Source organism: Camelina sativa, chromosome 10, assembly GCF_000633955.1.
Source record: "Camelina sativa cultivar DH55 chromosome 10, Cs, whole genome shotgun sequence".
Lineage (NCBI taxonomy): Eukaryota > Viridiplantae > Streptophyta > Magnoliopsida > Brassicales > Brassicaceae > Camelina > Camelina sativa.
Window position 1 is genome coordinate 21833573 of NC_025694.1, and position 9955 is coordinate 21843527.

Here is a 9955-nt window from a genome sequence, read left to right on the forward strand (position 1 = left end):
TCATATCAACAAAATAATAGACCCGTGGTGTACCACGAGGTAAAACCTAGTATATATGAAGAAAATAGCAATAACAGTAATACAACCTACCGATTGAAACTAGCAAAACAAGGAGATTTTGTCCTTGTAGCCTAAACTAAGTCATTTGTGTGAACATGACCTATACAAAAGAATAAGCTCCCAGAGCGTCTAACCATACACCCTCTAGATGCCATTCAAAAAGAGGATATAACTCTCTCTGGGCATATTATCCGGACCCGAATCCTGAACCCAAAGTAGATGATTCGGTTCGGGTTCAGTACCTATGAGAATCGGATACCCGATTGGGTACGGGTAATATCTGAAGCCGAATGTCCACCCGAACTAAATGTAAATATATGCATCTAAAGAGATTTGAACCCAAAACCTTGAGCATTTAAGGATACAACTTTAATCATTTTGTCATCTTAGTTTCTCTGTCTTAACATAAAACGTTAAATATTTATATATATATAAAAAAAAATTATAAAAAAAATATAATTTATAAAAAAAAATAAAAAACAGTTTTTTTTTAATTCGGATATACCCGAATTATCCAAACCTGAACGGATAATACTTATACCCGACCCGATAATATAAAAAACTCAAATGAATTTTATATGTCTAAATCCGAAAACTCGAAAACCTGAATCCGAATACCCAGAGTTATCTCTCACTCTCAAAAAGACCCGTAAGCCAAAAAGAATAATCAGACGCCACATAAAAGTTAATGTGGGTATTGCTAGTAACACTTCGAACAATGAGATGAACTCATCTGTTTTTGCACATTTCTCCAAGACAATCTTCCACTCCAAAAGAACCATCTAGAACCTTGCCCAATTCTTTAATTTCCCTTTTAAACGATGGCCAAGTCTGCGGTATTTGCAGAATCGCAGTAACATTTTATATATTCTCTTTTATCTAATGGAAAAATTAGCCGACAGGAAAAACAAATTATGTATATAATATAGAAAATTCGAATTATTGATACCACTACTTCCATGGATACGATTTTTCTAAATAACAATTAGTGTATTTCTGCTATCGAACCTAAATTATCATAAAATCAACCAATAATTAGATCAAAGAAAGAGGACACCGACTCATCATCCCCGTAAAGAGACAAACGAATGCAAACAAAGATAGCACACAAATTTGGACATCTATTTGTACAAAAGTCCCTTGCATTTGAGAACATCTTCATTTAAATCTTGAAACAAAAATTTCTAATTAAAGTAAAAGTTTTTATTAAGTAACGTTAATTAAGTGAGTCTAAAAGAAATCAATAATACATTAATACCATTTACGCTTAATATTTTAATCTTTTCAAAAATTTTAGAATGTCTGTAGTTTTTGTGTTTTGGGGACATATGGTTTTTAAAAATAATACATCTATTTATATTTTTTCTTTGGAATTTTTTTTTTCCTTCTTTTTTTGGAAAATTTATTCAATTGTGTATATTATATATATATATTAGAAGGTTGCAAAATGATGACGTTAGTTCAGAAAGAAGATAAAAAGTGGCATTATCCTAACATGTTATAGAACATGGGTTTGATCAGAACCTAACGTACCAATCTTCAGGAAGGTTCGTGTTTGGTTTCGTATACAGAGAATTTTAAGTGTAAAGATACATTCCCCTCATGCTACAATGAAAAACTAAATTGGCCTCACCATCTTTATTGCTACACCCAATAGTTTAATTAGTTAGTAATATAACCTAATTAATGTTATTTTTTTTCACATGCAGGGGTGTTATGAGGGAAAGACATGCACATCAACTTTTAAAAAATAATTTTCTCAACTACCGTAGTCTTGGTGAACCTAATTAATCAGCCATTAAGAGAAGACACATGTTAAACAATTAGAAAGAAACAAAAAAACTCACATAAAAGAACAATTATTCTTTTTCGAATCATGTCGGATATATCTTTAAATGTTAGAACATAAGCTGTCCTTCCAGCAATAAAATAATAAAAACATACGAGCAGCCTTATTATTCCCACCACATGCACATATATACATAAGAGTTCGTATTCCTAGCAAATGCATAACTACAGCTCTAAGACACAAACCTCTTTCTATTTCTCTCTCTCTCTCCCATCAAGATTAGGGTTCTTGAGTTCTTGATGGAGAAGGAAGAATGCAGCAGTAGTGAATCCGGTTGGACGACTTATATTTCGTCACCAATTGAAGTAGATGAAGAGGAGGTCGTGGACCAGGACTATCAAGAAGTGTATAACATCTATAACTACTTCAGCAAAGGCGAAACTGAAGAAGAGAGGAACAAAGATAGCGATGATTCAATGGCCTCGGACGCTTCGTCTGGACCAAATTATCATCAGCGTTATCACCAAAAGAACAAGGCGTTGAATTTGAAGAACGGGAAAAATGAAGGTAATAATACTAAGAGTAAAAATGATGATAAAAAAACTAGTAACTCATACAGGAAAAAAGAGAAGAAAAAGAGAGAAAATAAGAGTACCTATAGAATGAAGTGATTGAACATTGTATATTTATGTTATAATATGTAATTAGTGTTTGTATATTGGGATATATTATGATTTCCTATTTTATTTGAGGTTTTTTTATGCCTTAGGAAGGTGATTCATTTATTTATTTTTATTTAAAAAGTATGTGGAATGTGTGTTGATTTATTGATGTCTAATTTTCTATATTGTTATTCATGATATATATTGATTACTTATTCTTTAATTTGTGAATCAATGTTTCCCAAAGAGAGAATTAACTCTCGGGTTTGTTGATCAACATCACTCTGTATTTTTCTAATTAAATATCTAAAAGATTTTAGCCCATTGTAGATTCAGAAATGTTATTGATTTTTTTAATTTGTAAAATATTTTCTTTCGACTTTGGTTACCTTACCAATACGATTTGCATTAGATTTAATTTCCGTGCATGTTCATACGAAAAATAATTAATATTCAATAAAACGAAAAATTCTCAACAAATACTGTTAAACAGACAATGAGAGACACTCAAAGATAGTAATTGATAATTATGATGATACTGATTGATGATGATGATATTGATTGATAACGACGTGTAAAAATGTAGTCATGAATTATATGTACAAAATGATAAGAGAAGAGAAGGCATGTGTAGTGAGGTGTGTTTCCAGAGACAAGTTTCAATTATTGTCATATTGGGGCTTTGTGTGTTTTGCCCAAAACTCTCTGAAAACCTTGTGATGATATGAATAGTTTTTGGGTGTAAAGAGAAAATGGATCCACCGCACACACATGCAACCAACATGGGAACTCTTCCTCACAAATTCAATATTTAATAATTATCATATAAAATATTTCACAAATTGAAGCAAAAAATAATATGCTTCTTTTTTGTCTAGATGCCAGAAATTATATGCTTCAGCTTCACCAATCATTATTTGGTAATCCGAATAATCCAAGTACTTCCGGATTAATTAGTTATCGTGCTTGTTGTGTGAGGAATTTTAAATAATACGTTTTAAGTTCGCATGCATTTTTAAAGAAATTTTCATCAATCACACCAAAAAAAAAAAAAAATCGTGAATTAACAAAGTCAATATAACTTCTCAAGTAATAGTCACCCTCAAAGAAAAAAACAAAAATATCCTCTAACTAAATAATTATAGTTTGATGTTATTACCCAAATGATACAGTGTTTAGTTAATTACAAAAGAAAAACATAATTGAAATAATTTTAAAGATTTAGTTCAGTGTATGAAACGAAGAAAAAAAAATTCAAAGCGTGAAATTCATCATCTTCCTTCACCAAAAAAACTGGAATAATAAATTCCGGTGAAACGAAACTGTGTTTAGAACTCTGGCAACTATATTTTTCGATTAGAACTCCGATGAGAAGCAGAAGAAGAGAAAATTTCAGATTGGATGAGTAAAACTCAAAAAAAATTCCAAACACTTTAAAAACTCAAAAATTTTAGTTTTTGAATTTAAAAATGTTAATACAAGCTAGATTTACAAGATTTAGGTGTAAAAAATATTAAAATGTAAAGGAAAATAAGGTTTATGAGAAACTGTGAACAATGGCTGCAATATTAGGGTTGTAGAGGATACACATGTTGAAGATGACTGCAAAAATACAGTTATACCCTCTATTAAAAATGGACTTATGGACGTACACATTGAATAAAAGAACGTTATGTACGTACACCGTATCATAAAGCAAATCATAAGCCTTATTTTTCCTTAGTGTACGTATGTACTCAGAACATTACATACATTACTGAGCACTTATGGACGTACACATTGAGCATACATGATTATGTTAATCTGAAACTATTTTTAAGAAGATGACTCAAAATAAAAAAGAATATCAAATTAAAGTGAAAATATAGTATAATAAAAAAATTATAATACACAGTAAAAATTATAATCATAAAAGTTAAAAAGAGATAAGGTATATATATATATATATATATCTTTTAATTTTATGTTACCATACAAAATAATACTAAGAAAATAAATAAAGAAATAATTATAGTATTTTTGTTGATAAAATAAATGTGAATAAAATTAGAGTGAGATGATTACTTAATCAAATTTTATCGCATAAACTTTTGTAAAAAATATATACACATATAGTTATACTTATATCTCCTAATGATCAATATTAATTATGTGTTATATCTTATTTATGTAAATAACAATAACAAGTACTCTAAGTTGGTTTATTTACAAACTGTAAGATTGCAATTTTGTATGTATGGCAATTGAGAAATTTGGTACAAGAATCTATTTGTTTCATTGTTATTGTGTACATAGATTATAATATATTCGATGCAATGTACATTGATTTGTTTTATTGTTGTTGTGTACATAGATTATAATATATTTGATGCAATGTACATTGAGGAAGGAGCAACATCTCACCATTAGCAGAGCTTCCCCCTCCTCCTCCACGCCACATCATCACCACTCTCCTTCTGAATTTGCTGGACGTTTCAACATAAACCATGTGATGTGATGGAGAATGAAGGGGAGAGCTCAAGAACTCAAAAAAAATATGAATGGAGCCTTAAAGATCATATATGTTTTTTGAATGTTTATTTCTAATTCTGAATGTTCAGAATGTTTGTACTATTTCTAAATAATTATAATTCTGAAGGTTATATATAATCAACAGTATAATTACGTTTCCAATAACATTGTATATGTACGTACACAACATTAATGACTTGTGTACGTACACAGTTGCAACAAACCGTACATCAAAACACAGTACTAGCAAAACACATCATACATTGGTCCATTGACACATTATACTATGTGACTAATTTTATTTATTTTATATTTTATTTTTTTTACTGTAGCAAACAGATTTTATTCCATTTAGTCACAAAAATGAGAATAATTCTAACTAACTTAACTAAATACTTCATTTAGTTTGTTTGCTTCAAGCGTTTAGTTGTTCAAAATTATGCAGGTGGCTAACACATGAAAAACACTTTTCACTTTGACCTAAAGTGAATAAAAAACTAACTCCATGGCTACTGCATATAATTTACCCTATATTTTATTTGCCTCAGTATTAGTATATATTACGTACACTTTACAGAAGATATTACTTAGGAGAAATCTGAATCTACAGCTAATGTTTAAAGAGATTTCGTTCATATTTTTCAAAAAATATGGGGCAATTGTCATATATGCAACTTCTTGATCACAAATGAGTGCTGATTTTCTTTTCAATGAGGAAACCAATATTTGGGTATGATTTTAGAGAACTAAAACTTGGGCCTCCCTACTTTAATTAATTAAATTACTATTAGGCTTAGGATTAGATGATACTATATAATTCTTAAAAAATTGTGTAACATAGATGAGAGAAGAAAAACAGATATATGCACGTCAAACTTTATTCTTTAGAATGTTCGGAGAAATATAGATCTGTCACTTAAAATCTAGCTGGATGTTCGCGTCTAGCCAATTCGAGATCTTACAACAGCAGTACATGTCTTGTGTGTTTGTTTGGGAAATCCGAAATCCTACAATGAGTTTTCTTTTTTTCTTCTTTAAACTAAAATTTTGCAAAGGTGTTCTAGACTCGTTTATTTAAGATTTCTATGGTAGAGAAATAATTTGGCGATCGGAATACTAATGAAATTAGGATAGTTTAGAAATACTTATTTTAAAATCTTGTGGTGATTTTTGTATTGAAGGTTTCTCGTTGCATCATTGTGCGTTGTTTTCTAACATAAATCAAGCTTTCCGCACAAACGCGAACCATTTAAAAAAATGGGAAACTTACCGTTGTATGAACCATTAACAAATGCATAAAAATAAATGAGATACAAAAATTATACGTGAAAAATGTGAGGAGTAAAACAATTATATGATCTATGGACTAAGGCTGTACTTGTATGAAGCAATTCCCAATACAAGAAAACACTACAAGAGATCAATTCAGTAATGTAGAAATAAGCAGTTCCAAACAACGGTAAGTTCATTATAATTCCCGTCACCACCTTAAAAAAACCATCGTACAAACCTTAGATAAATGACGTATGAACATCTCTACGAAATTGCAGCTAAAATCGAAAAGAACTCAGAGTTAGATTTTTCTAACACTCAAGATCAAACACAAAACAGACACACTAAAACCAATATTTTAATCAAACCAACCGTTAGAACGCAAATCTCACCGTTTAATCACAAGACAACTGAGTGATAAAAGAAATATATTACGTTGAATAGTACTGAGAAATTTTACAAATAAAAGTTGTGAGTTTGTGACATTGAAATGCTAATATATTCCTTCTTACTTATCTATAGTAGTTTACATTTCTGACTTTATGTTTTTGTGATATGTAGTGTAGAAGAAGTGTGGTTTATCACCACCTGGTTAATCCAGAATAAGTCACCACCAAATTCGACCGGATATATTAGTGGTCCGGTCCATTAAGCCATTAGCTAGAACAAGACGTCAAAATGCAACCATCTCGGTTGATATGCTAAGTCGGCCACTGACTTGGTGGACACTTGAAGAATCAAGCCAAATCTATTGAAGAAATTCACTACATCAAGGATGATAGAATGTATAATGTCCCAACCGTCATTTTTTAGTGGGTCATATGTCCATTTCTAGTCTATGTGTCTACCTTTATTAGTGGACCCTACGTCTACTATGGTATATGGGTCCATCTATATCCGATAGCCGGTTTGCAAATGTCTGAGAGACTTTAAGACTTCTTTACCGATCCTACAAATCACTACATGATTTTTTCTTGTGTCTTGTCTTCACTCGCACAGTTCCGACAATTACTTTCCAGAAGTTCACCCATCCTGAAACTACTATAACATAAACACGCTTAAGTCTGGAGTTCTCTCAAGACCATTGACCGAAAACATAATCCTTACAAATTATTCTTTTTCTTAGACCATTAAGTATATATATATAAAAAAAAAAGGGCTATATTCTACTAAATTAGATTTCAGAGGCCTCTATATCAAAATCAAATGTAAAGAATTTCTTAAATATTAGTTAAGATCTCTTTTTACATTATTTAAGGTTTTTAAAAAACATATGGGATCCTAAGACCATCACTAGCGCAGTAACGCTGTAAAGGTGTCCTTAAAAAAAAGTTATTATTTTAATCATATGTATATATTCATTATTTTTTATTAATAATAACCACTAAAAAGTTGACAGCTGTTTACATTTTCTGAGAAATATTGCTTGCATAAACAACTCTGTTTATTAGCGTTTACCACTCGAGATGCCTAACATTTCCAAAGACACAACCAATCATCGAACGAAAACAAAGCGAGGAAAAGAAAGAAACAAACATACTTGTCTCAACTATAGAGGTTACTTTAGTACATATATAGGCTACAGAGACTACTTTAGCACACACACGCACAACCCTATATATAGGCTAAGATTGTGATGTATTTTTATACAAGAATCAAAGTGAAAAAGAAAAGAAAAAAGTTTGATCGATGATTGTGAGAGATGGGACCAAACTGTTATATATTATTTTGACTTACTAAAAAAAAAAAATTGTGTCATCTGTTCCTGTCTTGACTATAAAGTGCTGTGTTATTGATTTGTTTTTCCAACTTTTTAGGTGGTTTGGGAAAGCTGTGTCTCTATTTCTTTCTTTGGCTGTTTCAGTCGTAAGTGTCTCTTTCAGTCTTCCACTTACGTGATTTTAGTGGTTAAGCTCTTTTGTTTTCTTGGCCCGTAAGTTTCTCGCCCACACGAATTGGGAGAAAAGCCATTTGTTTTCTTGACTGAAAAGTGTAAAGGGTCTCTTATTACGTAAGATTGTTTTTGTTTGTCTTGTTGTATATAGTAGAGAAGTAATCTTGATGATATTTGAGTCTTGGATTCACGTGTCCTATAGTTTTAAGGTTTACTTATGCTGCTGAACAGATTAACCAATGATTAACACTGTTAGGAAAAAAAAAAAAAAAAAACTAAACTAAAATAAAATAAAATAAAATACTGTTAGGTAGGTTAGAAAAAAAGAAAAAAAACATTACTTCTTTATAATTTGTAAGAAAAATGTTTCAAAACGAAACTCAACCCCATGCAGTACCAATACAAGGTACTACTAGTCTACTACTACATAGCTTTAGGCAATTTGATATATATAATCAGACTTTTTGTGTTTAACACACAAGCTACATCAGATTAAGTACACAACCATTTGTTTTTTTTTTGTTTCAAATATATTTACACATCAAATAGTGTTTTCTTGTTAGCATATATCTTAAATCTCTGTACTCTCCAAACTGCATTTAAACAATTTGATGATCAGATAATTATTCGGGATCCAAGATCCGTTCCGTACCAAAACCAATTTGATGATCAGATTCTGATCTTAGTTTATCTCAAACAAACTCACAATTCTTTATCCAAAATAAAAGAAAAAACTCATAATTCAGCAAATTTAGAAAAAACGCAGACGTACGTAAAAATGACTAATTTACTAATATATGGTCTCAATCTGAGACAGATCGCTGGATACATTTATAGTTACATACTAGAGCGTAGAGCCACTAAAACATCATCTATGCAACGTCGGCTCCAAAACAAGAGAAGGACTCTGAATCTGAAGCTGCATATCACTTATTACGTGCTTAAGCTCAGAGGTTTCCTCTTTGAGTTGAGCATTCTCTTCAATAACCTTTTCGTGAGACTCCAAGACGCGGTTAAGCTTATGGAGCAACTGATGATTCTCATTCCTAAGCCACATCACTTGTGACCAAAGCTCATCCACCTGTCTTTGCTTCCTCATACGAGATCTCCTTGCCGATTCTCTGTTCGATAGCTTCCTTCTTTGCTTCCTCTCATTGACTATATCGTTATGATTCTCTTCTGCTTCATCTGATGTCGAGTTGCTCAAAATCATGAACTGTGGGGAGTTGACACTAGTTTGTAAGGTGTATAATGGATTGGGGTTTTGTCCTTCGACGCAAAATCGCGACGATGTAGGGAAATGAGAAAGGTACGAAGGTGGGCAACTATGGAGGCTGAAAATGTTCATGGATGGTTGCATTATCGGCGACTGCTTGCGATGCAAGGTTAGGGTTTTCTTTCTTAGCTGAATAGAGGGAAGAAAGATTGTAGGACTTGCGAGTTGTGTGATGAATGTTTGGTGTGTGTGTGTGTGTTGAGAAGAGGTGGTTCATATAGACTAGTAGGGGACAGTGTGGACCATTGTTTCTTCATTTGGGTCAAACCAATAGAAAAGCATCTAACAATCACACAACTAAAATGCGTATCTTTATATAATTAATGAAAATTAAAATATATATAAGAAGACAAAAAAAAGATTGTTAACTTTAAGTTTTAGAAGAAAAAAAAATGCAAAGAGGGAAGATAAGTTTATTAGAACACAACATTATATATATTAGACTATAGACCAAACAATTTTTTTTATCTTACAAATTAAAGTAAATACAA

The 9955-nt window shown here is 31.2% G+C and overlaps 2 protein-coding genes across 2 annotated transcripts; one reads left to right on the top strand and one right to left on the bottom strand.

Annotated features, from left to right (window-relative positions):
* LOC104719540 lies at positions 2004–2590 on the top strand. Its single transcript, XM_010437486.2, has one exon. It carries the CDS (start codon positions 2149–2151, stop codon positions 2518–2520), a length of 372 nt encoding a protein of 123 aa, XP_010435788.1. The 5' UTR covers positions 2004–2148; the 3' UTR covers positions 2521–2590.
* LOC104719541 (basic leucine zipper 43-like) lies at positions 8970–9630 on the bottom strand. Its single transcript, XM_010437487.1, has one exon. It carries the CDS (start codon positions 9546–9548, stop codon positions 9057–9059), a length of 492 nt encoding a protein of 163 aa, XP_010435789.1. The 5' UTR covers positions 9549–9630; the 3' UTR covers positions 8970–9056.

Bases quoted from the DNA above. Each gene is read 5' to 3' on its own strand.
- LOC104719541 (XM_010437487.1), bottom strand. From the start codon at position 9,548: ATGCAACCATCCATGAACATTTTCAGCCTCCATAGTTGCCCACCTTCG.
- LOC104719540 (XM_010437486.2), top strand. From the start codon at position 2,149: ATGGAGAAGGAAGAATGCAGCAGTAGTGAATCCGGTTGGACGACTTAT.